Here is a 10000-nt window from a genome sequence, read left to right on the forward strand (position 1 = left end):
AGATTAGAAAAACCTATATTTTCTCCTGCTTTACGGATTGTTGTGGCTGAAAAATGTCCCGGCGGTCTCCTCGTCACGCTCAGCTCATCCCTCCGTTCTAGAAGCGAGGAAGACGTTCCTCCTCAAAACTCCTGCTCCAGTTTGAGTTCCTCAGCAACTTCTAACGTGTTTTGATTGTGCGATTCAATATAAGAGTCTCATGCGTCGAGGACATTAACTCTCTTGCACCTTGAGCCCCCCCGCTGACCCGCTTTAACATGAAAGCTGTTTGTGTTTAAATAAAGGACAAGCAGGGGAAGGGCGTCGACGTCGCAGCTCAAGTGGAGCCTTCCAGATGTTGTGTAAAGGATGTGAGTTCATTCTTCTCAAGTCTGTCTGAGGACAAAAGAAGTTCATGACACCTTCTAGACAAACAAACAAACAAACACAAGCAAAGGTCAGTAAGGAGTCGATTTCTAGAGACTTAAAGTAAATCATTTTAATAACCATTGAAGTGTGAGCAGCAGCTGCGCCACCCTTTAATTACATTACATAAAGAACATTTTCCTGATTGATAAGAATTTATGATATTTTTTTATATTCTCTCTCTCCAGGGATCCCTTTGTCTCTCATTGTCCTTTTAGCAGGCCTCTCTCTCTATCACACTCCTTCCTGAACAGTTTCCTAATTTACGCTCTGAAGCCATGCTGCTGATTTGGTCAACTGTGGATGGTGGGGGGGGGGGGGTCGGGACCTTTCCAGAATACCCCCCCCCCCCCCCCCCTGCCCCCCATCCTGTTTGGCCCTAAACTAACAGATTATTATTACAGATGTTCTGTCTCGCTCTTTTAGGCCATCCAGCTCCTGCCTTTTTTAGAGAACACAACTCAAACAAATGAAACGTGCTTTTAAGAACTCAATGAGAGCAAAGTGCAGAATGCGTTTTGTTGATCTTTGAATAATTAAGTACCACCAAGGATCTTCCGATCAACAGTGCCTGAGGTTAGAGACCAGGGAGGCGCAGATCCGCCTCGTCCTCCTGCAGTTGTCCAAACAGAATGAGGAGGACTCCCGTGGCTCCCGAGCGCTGCACCTGTAAGTCGATCCAGAGCAGATGTGATCTTCTCTGCCGCTCACTGTGAGAAAGTGATTCTGTCTGGAAGTGCTGTTCTAACATCTACAAAATAAGACTCTAGAAGGAGATCTCGAATGCAAGAAGCATTCGAAGCTTCTAATAAAGCATCGTGACTTGCTTTTCCTCGCCGACAGGTTGTATTATCTGGGCTGCAGGTCCTTAGCGTTTAGCTTGAGCATCCTTCGGCACAGCTCTCCATTCAAACAAAGACAAAGCAGCAGCTTTGCCTTATGCTGAACGCACCTGCAAGACGACTACCTGGGAACCAGACGACCTGAAATCATGTCAGCGCAAATGCATGCACTAAAATGCACTTTACTGTTAGAGTCTGACTGGATCATGTGATTTCATAATGAGATGGACTTTCAGAGTGGAAAATAACAACCCAAAACAGGAGAGCAGTCAAAAATAGAAGCTATTAGAACATGATGCAATGACACACTGAGTCCACACTAGTGACCTTTGCTTGCTGTAAACTGGCCTGATCTCCTCCACTTGGACTCTACCCAAAAGTTCAACACGCTCGTAAGCGCTCCTCTAAGGTCAGCGGCGCCGTCCACGCGGGTTCAGGAGTCCACCTGTTCCTGGTGCTCCGGCCCATTAGCTCCAATCAGGGACAGCGTCTCCCTATCCTGTTCTGTGTCTGGAACAATCCTAACGTACACAAACACTTGACCAGTGGCCAAAGGGCGGAGATGAGCCACGAAGCGTTTGGCTTCTCCATGTAGCGCTGCCAGTGGATGTGCAATGGGAAATGTTCGACCTTACAAAGAGGAAGGGGGGGGCGGGGGGGTACGTTTCCTCGCTGACCTCTCCCTGCATGATACTCCCAATAACTCTGGAATAAAGGCTTGCATTCCTCGAGGAGCCCCCCGTCTGCGTGAATCATCAACCTCTTAGTCCTTGACTTTTAAGTAAATATCATGTTGAAATTGCGATAAAGTTATTTAAAGTAATATTCACCGAACGCGGGAGTCTGCTGCTGAGATCGGGAGATCGTCTCGTCAGATCTCATTAGAGTACTTTATATAAAGCGTCGCTCAGTGCGGCAAAATAGCTGGAAGACTTCCACAAGTCCTTCTAAAATAATAATCAACCATTCAGAGAAAACTGCTTCCACAAATGTTCCTCTTTATTCAAATCACAAGAAGTTCCAAATGAAAACAAATGTGTCACGTTGGAGAACAGAAGCGCGGAACGTTCCCTCTGGTTCCCTCGCAGTTTGGTATTCCGCTCATTGAACTGAGCCTGTCATCCAGCGAGGAGAGCGAGCGCTGAAGGAGTCTCCTCAGCCCTCCCTCACGTACGTTCTCACTGCGACCACGTCTCCCATAATGCATTTCTGTGGGGAATCGAGAAGGAGAGAGAGAGAGAGAGAGAGAGATCAGATTCAGGGATCGAAACAGGTGAAATTTGGGGAAGAGTTTATCCTTAAGGGACCGTCAAATGTTGGACGTGAATCACTGTTAGTGCATCTCAAGCAATATCTACAATTACTTACTTATTTATCTTTATTTATTCCCCTTAAGTTTGATTTAAGACGAAAAAAAAAGCAGGGATGTTTATAAATGAGGCCATTTTGCAGAAATGAATTCAAAGCAAGGAAAAATACATTTTAAACAGAGACTTGCCAAAGGAGAAGATTCTGCATTTGACTTCCCACTAAATAAAAAACCCAAAGTTACCGTTATTAATTTCCCGTCTGTGATCTCTCTCTCTATGTTCGTTTCTTTGCCATCCCAGGTCTGATTCTGCACAAGTTTCCCGTTGTCCAGAGTCATCACGGTCTGCGGGGGGCAACAAACCAGAGTCGAGCCCCATCATTCCAGAACCAAACCACACCTGCCATTCTTTCTCTTCCCCTCCGACCCACACTGACCCTCGTCTTCCTGTCGTCCGCGGTCGTCTCTTCGAAAGGCTCGTTGAGCTTGAACCTGATTTCAGTCGTTTTGAAGGTGCTCTGACTCTTTATGCACACGACACCCTGATCGTCCACGCTCACCATCAAATTGGGCTTGGTCCGATTCCCCACCTGCCGGGTGGCAAATCCTACACCTGCAGGGCAGGAGTGCATGTTAAGGTAACAATTCAGTGAATAAATCCTATTGTCTATAAGATAATAGAAAATTATTATTATTATTATTATTATTATTATTATTTATATGCTAGTTTAGTTGTTAAACTCTCCTACCTATTGCTTTCATATAGTCGTCGAAGTTCTCGCTGGAAATCATCTTCCACGTCCCAACAAACTTGTCAACCATTTTTGCGGGTTTGGATATGATGTCCACCACAGCTCCCAGTCGAGTCTCTGGATTCAAGTCTCTTCCACTGTGGAAACAGACCCGGTTTTAAAGGGCCAGCGCGACGTGAGGCCACGCAAGAGCAACCAATCACAGGCTGGAACTTCACGCAACAGAGCGTCGAAATGCCGCGTCTCAGGTCGACATTTTTTACGACTTATTTGATTAAAAAAAAAAAAACTTGAATCTGAATTTACATCTGCAAACTTTCCGAGTAAAAAACTCAAAACTAATAATGACTTTTGTTGTTATGCAAAACAAAATCCGGTCTTAAGCACGAGTCACACTGCCAAAGAATCATGGGAAATGTAGTTGTTCTCTGAAGTTTTTTTTAATGGTTGTTTTGGTAGGCCTATATCAACAACATCGTGTTTATGCCTTAGCTGAAGTATTAAATAATCATGTCTGTCATGCAGACAAAAGTCAAAAGCTTCATTCACACAAAAAACACCAGAATTAAATTGTATACTTTTATTATAAACATCCAATAATATACTCAGACAAACTGTACATATTCCTTCTTTGCTTGCAGGTATCCCTTTATGCATCCCTGGCTGGCAATCGCGACTGAAACGCACTCATCATCTCAGCGCTGGTTAAATTGGCCCCATTCATCACCAGCCGGTCTCCGTTTGCTGAAGCGGACAAAGACGCAATGAGAAAAAAACACAACAACAACAACAACAACAACAACTGGTCGCTGCTGTAGAAAGAAAGCAGTGAAACGTTCAGATTAAAGAGTCACAGGTGGTGCAGAGATCCTAATCAATTTAAGGGGTAGGACTAAATAAGTACATACTTCTTCCTACTCCTTTTCACTCATGTAAGCCGCGTAGTTACTGCATCATGGCTATTATTTATTATTTGAGTTATTATTATTAATTACAATTACATGTAATGCGCGTGTGTGACTATGTCTATATATATGTATGTATATGTTTATGTACATGTGCATGTATTCAGCGTTGTTTTATTATTTTTATTCTTTGTTGTTTACATGATCGAAATAAATACAAATATAAAATAAAAAATTCCTTCCTGCGATGTAGTTGAATGAGGTAATATACTACTTACTGAAAGTAACGTCCACGATGGGCGCAGACTTGTCATGTTTCACCTCGGTCACCACCTCGCAGTTCGCGTTGGTAGATCTGACCTTCTCTGAGCCCACCATGAACAGGAACTCCCTGCAGGGGAAAAGATGAAACACAACTCTACAGTACTGCCATTTTAACTGAATGTCTTCATTTACTGGTTTTCTCTATCCTATTTATTATTATTATTCATTCTAGGCGCAGTCACGAACTCGTTAAAGCAGCTTAGCAACTTGAAGCTAACGCTGTTAGGAAGCGCTATTCCCTTCGTTGCGGGAATTCGATACGCAAGCAGTCACACAAAACAGACGCGAAAGTGTGTTCAGAAACACGTTTCCTACCGCGTGGATCGAACATTGGGCTCAAACGGACAGAACCGAATCGATATTTTCTTCACAGCGTTCAGCAACAACTTCGCTTTAGTGGACGCCGCCATGTTTTTTTCCCCTCCGCTTTAACTGACATCGGCGCTTCTTGCTTACGTCACTAGAGGGCGCCAGAGCATAAAGAACTGGACGTGGAGCGTCATTTTATGTCTGTGTGGATCTAGTTATAATCCATTTGAGGGCGTTTGCCGATCTGGATGCAAAAAATAATAATAAAATAAAATCCGTATTTTTCAATTTATTTATAATTGAGGCATTTCAAAAAAATAATAATATGTTGTAAAATATGCATTCAATTCACTCAACAAAAATCAGAGTCATAAAGGGGCCCGATATGCACTATCAAGCAAAATGCCTTCTAGCTCGGGGATCCAGGTATATTTAAAAAAATACATGCATTTTAAATATCATTACTTCCGCCAAAGAGGTTATGAATAACTACTAAACGAATAGTGCCAGTGTCAATTCAGTGCTTTATGGTCATTGAATCTAAATCTTTTAATAAAAACAAGACAAATTGTTGGTGTAAATCCAACAAAACCTGCGTGACGGAGGTTTGCACTCTCCCAGTGCTTTTCGAATTTATATTTAAGAGTCACTCAGTGATACCTCTGTATAGTTTTGATAACCTCTAAAACATGAATCAATGTCAGTTTTTCTCACCATAAAACCACATTGGAAAAACACAGTAAACACTACCACACAAACACAGTTATTGAATATATGACAGCACAGCATGGGGCGTTGTCTGTACTGTGACCTTGTTCTTCTGCTTCTTCCTCTTCCGTTTAAGCACAACCATAATAGTGATATTTTCAGCCTTTACATAGGGAGGGGGGGGGGGGTTAACAATAGTGATATATTTAAACTTGACTTTCACAATGACATGACACAGCTCATTAAAGCGAAAGGGCAGGGAAACCGACTGCAGCACGGTCTGAAAAAAAAACCCACGTCTCAGAATTATGTTAGGAGGGGACATGTGAGGCTTCTGTCGAGCACTAAGTCAATAAAGGAGGTGCTGCTTTCCAAATAGACAATCAAACAGACATATCTCATAATCAAATAGACGAGGACAGGAAATGGTCCCTGGTTATTTATGCTTCCTGCACTTAGCAGTCGAAAAAGGTCCAAAGCTTGTCAAGGCACATGACCACATGTCAGGCATTGAAGTAAAAAAAAAAAAAAGAATCGACAGTCAGATGTAATCAGGGCATGAATTGCTTCTGTGAAATAAAAACGCATCTGTGAGTAATGGGGAATTGACAAGCGGAGGTTGTCAGATTCGATTGTGAGAGCCTAACTTCATCTGTCCACATCTCTTGGCTGCAACATACTAATCAAATCATCTCCACATTCTGTAAAAAAAAAAAAAAACAAGACCAAGAAACTCAGCCTTGCATTTGTGCACCATGCCCTCTTGCCACCCTGTTTCCAGGGCACGTCCAGAACAAACGAGTTATTCTCAGCTCGTACAATTTATCCTAACTTCAACACGCCTCAAGTTTCTTTCCTGAATGGCCAACAATCCAACCCAGCCGGTGACAGTTGCACAGAGGAGGCAGAGAGCTCTATATTTAGACCTATGGCAACCGAGAGGCAGAAGCATTTCCTATGCACTCCCCCCCCCACACACACACACTTAGATAGTTGTATTTAGCGGTCATACTGTAAGTCCAGCCACAATAAAGTAGGGAAGAGGGCCATCAGAAACAATGAAAGCTCAGGGGGACCGTTGACCTCAAAGAAAACAGAGGGATTGTTTTGTTGCAGGAATTCATCGATCAAGTTCTCCGCCTGAATACAATACGCTCGGAAATGTCCTTTTATTGAAGTGGTTAGCATCATGTGATGCTGTTCTTTGTCTAAGCTGTTGATGCTGTTCATATGATCGGAGTGTTAAACGTGTAGCTGCTCGTCTCTGAATTAATTAGGAATATATGTGAGAATACTCAAGAGGCTTCTTGTGAAAGCCCGGAGAATTTATTCTTATAGGGAAGAATAAACCTCTCCAACAATGAAACACAATACAGGAGAACGTTTATTCATCACACCGGAGGCTGTGCTGTCCCCGTGAGAGACCGTCCACGCGGTAAGAAAAATGTAAACCTGTTTTTATTAACAATATAAATGTCTTGTTAGAACATAATATGTTTGAATGTCATAGTATCGTGAAAATATCCAGTTATAATATAAAAAATATATCGAAATACTATTCAAGGAGTGACATTTAAAGAATAATTATCCCCTGAACCCAATGGAGTTTAGCATAAATGAATAAATGAAGAACTTGTAATATATATAATATATATATAAACAACACTCGTAATAATCAAAAATGTAATTCTACTTTTGAGCCAGCGCAAGCTAAGTTATTTAATAGAGAGGAGAAAAGAAATTACAAACGCGTCACATTTCCCCGACTTCAACTACACATCCCACGATGCATTGCGCGCCAGCTCCGGGGCTCTCGCTCCTCCTCCTCGCAGCAGCAGCAGCAGCAGCAGCAGCAGCAGCGTCCTGTCTGGCGGAGCTCAGAGCGGCGCAGGCTGATGAACGGCTCCGTGCTGCGTCCGGTAACTGCGCGCCGTTCCCGGTCGCTCCGACACGCAACATGTCAGACCGACGTCTCTAACGCAGCGACGAATCCCGAACGCTTCCACCGGATCCCGCCGCTGCATGCGGACCTCCGCGGACTCGCCCCCCCTCTCTCTCCCCCCGGTAAGCTTCATATTATCTTCGTATCTGCGCGTAGAAGTTGCGTTGCGGTGTCGATCCTCCGGTGAGGGTGCGTGTTCGGTGCGTGAAACTTCGGCGGTCGTAGCGGAACGGGGGGGGGACTTGTTGCCTCCCATTAAAAGCACTGGTTTCCATTAACACGTCAATTACAGCTGCCTGCTTGGATTTGGGTCTTGGAGGAGGTTCTGCTGCAGGAGGGGTGATTCTGTAACTGTAATTATTCTGTAATAATTAATGTTATAACATATACTTTACATCAGTAAGTCTATTTTGCACGATGACAACGTGAACTCCGCGACAGGTTCTGATCTGATCTGATCTGAGGGTTGGCTCGGAGGCGCTGATAGATCCAGTTGGTGTTTAAGTGGATCGAGATAAAAGGGCGGATCCCAGATTCCGCTTGGCTGCAGCTCCTCTCAACATTTCTGTCTATTACGCATAAATTATCTCACAGAATCTGATTAAATGCGGAGGAAAGGGATTTGAAGAGCCCAAAAAACCTCAGCGTGGAGCCGCAGTACTGTGAAGTACAGTACACTTCACAAAGTACAGTACACTTCACAAAGTACAGTAAACCTAACAAAGTACAGTAAACCTAACAAAGTACAGTAAACCTGACAAAGTACAGTAAACTTAACAAAGTACAGTACACTTAGCAGTAGAGAATAGTTTTTCTTTGGATTTTGGTCCCATTCTAAAACCAATAAAGCTACTTCAGATCGTTTATTATGTTTTGAAATGTTATAACATTAAGTAGAGTCGCTATTTTGATGAGGCCCGCTGTTCCTGGAGTCTGTTTTAGGGTCTAAGTTAATTAAAAGGTACCCTGGCGGAGGTATACTCCTTCCTTTATTATTATAATAAAGGTCTAATATCTGGCCTTTGATATTCTCCTCCTCTCCTTCCTCTGTTTTATTCTAAGGTGTGTGCATAAACTGGTCTGTTCTCATTCTCTCCTGAATGTGTGCACAAACAAACACACCAATAGTGTAAGTGCGTGTGCTATGCGTGGTGAAGCACACACACACACACACAATTTTGCACCCACCTTCCTCTATAAATGTAAATAAGAGTTTCATCTCTGCTGACCTGCCAAATAAACACACACTGCTTTTTCACACTCTGCCAGCTCTCTTTTAGCTTTCCTTTTGCCCCTCTTTTTCCCACATCCTCAGACACCCCCCCCCCCCCCCCCTCCATCCATCCCTCCATCCCTCCGTCTGATCGGTGAATAAGAACCGCTGCAGAGTTGCTCTCACAGAAGCCGACATTGGCTTCAGAGCAAAACACAATTTGCGCTTTGTTTTAGCGTCTCTTTGCTTTGACTACACTTCCTTGTGTCGTGCGCTTAAACATTAATGAAGCTGGCGCCCCCCCCCCCCCCCCCTGACATTCTCCGAAAGGAACGCGGGTGAATAAACAAACCCGAGCTGGAAGCGGCCGCGTCTCGAATCCCAAGTCCGTAACTGAAAATCAGTCGCGGCCTGCAGGAATACCGTGCGGCGAATCGTCTGAGTGGCATTAAGGACCAGCCAAATGTGACTTTGTTGTGTGTGCGGCAGCGAATGTGAGAGGACGGCAGCGGAGCCGATGCGTTGTGACAACTTAAACTCAGGGGTATTGATACCGTGGAGGCTAATGCATGCATTCAGAGGGGGCGGGGCGAAAGAGTGGATGTGTGCAGCTGCTGCATGCAACCGAGGCGCAAAAACAAAAACTCAAGGGAGCTTTACGGTTGAGAAAAAGACAGGAAAAGGAGGAGGAGAGGAGGCGGAGCCAGAAGTGGCGGCGATGGAGGTTCTCCTTGGGAGTGACCAGGTTGGATAGGATTCGAAATGAGGCAATAAGAGGGACAGTGAGGAGGAATACGCGCTTCTGTTCCGCAGCACGAAATCGCACGTGTGTGGATTTGTGTCTCTGCAAGTCGCTCACTGTCAAACCGGACTTGCCGGTTCTGACGTACAGCAGTTTGGAATCCTGCAGAACCCTGCCCAGAAGCACACCAGGAACCAAACACAACACACTGCGCTAACCAACCGAGGAAACCCAAACACGTTTACCTCGGTCGCGCGTAAATCACGCCGAGCCGCAGCGCTGTGTCTCGGCTCCTGCTCTACGGGTCTGTGGTGCGTTCTCTCTCTCTCTCTCTCTTTCTCTCTCTCTTCTGCTTCCTGCCGTTATTGTTGCCGCTTTGCTCTTCGGATTACGTGGAGCGACGCCAACATTCGGGAGGGGACGAGTAACAACAAAGGCGGTCTCGTAGGAAGCGCGCTTCTATTCTTGACGCACACTTGTTGCCGCTGCGAACGGCCCGCCGGCGTGCGGAGCGGCTCGTAGACGGGAGGCGAGGCGAGGCGAGAGTGG

The 10000-nt window shown here is 44.7% G+C and overlaps 2 protein-coding genes across 2 annotated transcripts; both read right to left on the reverse strand.

Annotated features, from left to right (window-relative positions):
- Positions 1–2228: 2228 nt before the first annotated feature.
- On the reverse strand, positions 2229–3426 carry LOC137917377 (fatty acid-binding protein, adipocyte-like). The gene is made up of 4 exons (XM_068760141.1): positions 3306–3426; positions 2994–3169; positions 2800–2901; positions 2229–2456 (listed from the first exon to the last, which is right to left on the reverse strand). Exons 1-4 carry the CDS (start codon positions 3376–3378, stop codon positions 2403–2405), a joined length of 405 nt encoding a protein of 134 aa, XP_068616242.1. The 5' UTR covers positions 3379–3426; the 3' UTR covers positions 2229–2402.
- A 479-nt stretch (positions 3427–3905) lies between these two features.
- Positions 3906–4953, reverse strand: LOC137917378 (large ribosomal subunit protein mL53-like). Its single transcript, XM_068760142.1, has 3 exons — positions 4853–4953; positions 4492–4604; positions 3906–4052 (listed from the first exon to the last, which is right to left on the reverse strand). The coding sequence occupies exons 1-3, from the start codon at positions 4945–4947 to the stop codon at positions 3958–3960; spliced, it is 303 nt and encodes a 100-aa protein (XP_068616243.1). The 5' UTR covers positions 4948–4953; the 3' UTR covers positions 3906–3957.
- Positions 4954–10000: the final 5047 nt, after the last annotated feature.

Source organism: Brachionichthys hirsutus, unplaced genomic scaffold, assembly GCF_040956055.1.
Source record: "Brachionichthys hirsutus isolate HB-005 unplaced genomic scaffold, CSIRO-AGI_Bhir_v1 contig_1294, whole genome shotgun sequence".
Taxonomy (NCBI): domain Eukaryota; kingdom Metazoa; phylum Chordata; class Actinopteri; order Lophiiformes; family Brachionichthyidae; genus Brachionichthys; species Brachionichthys hirsutus.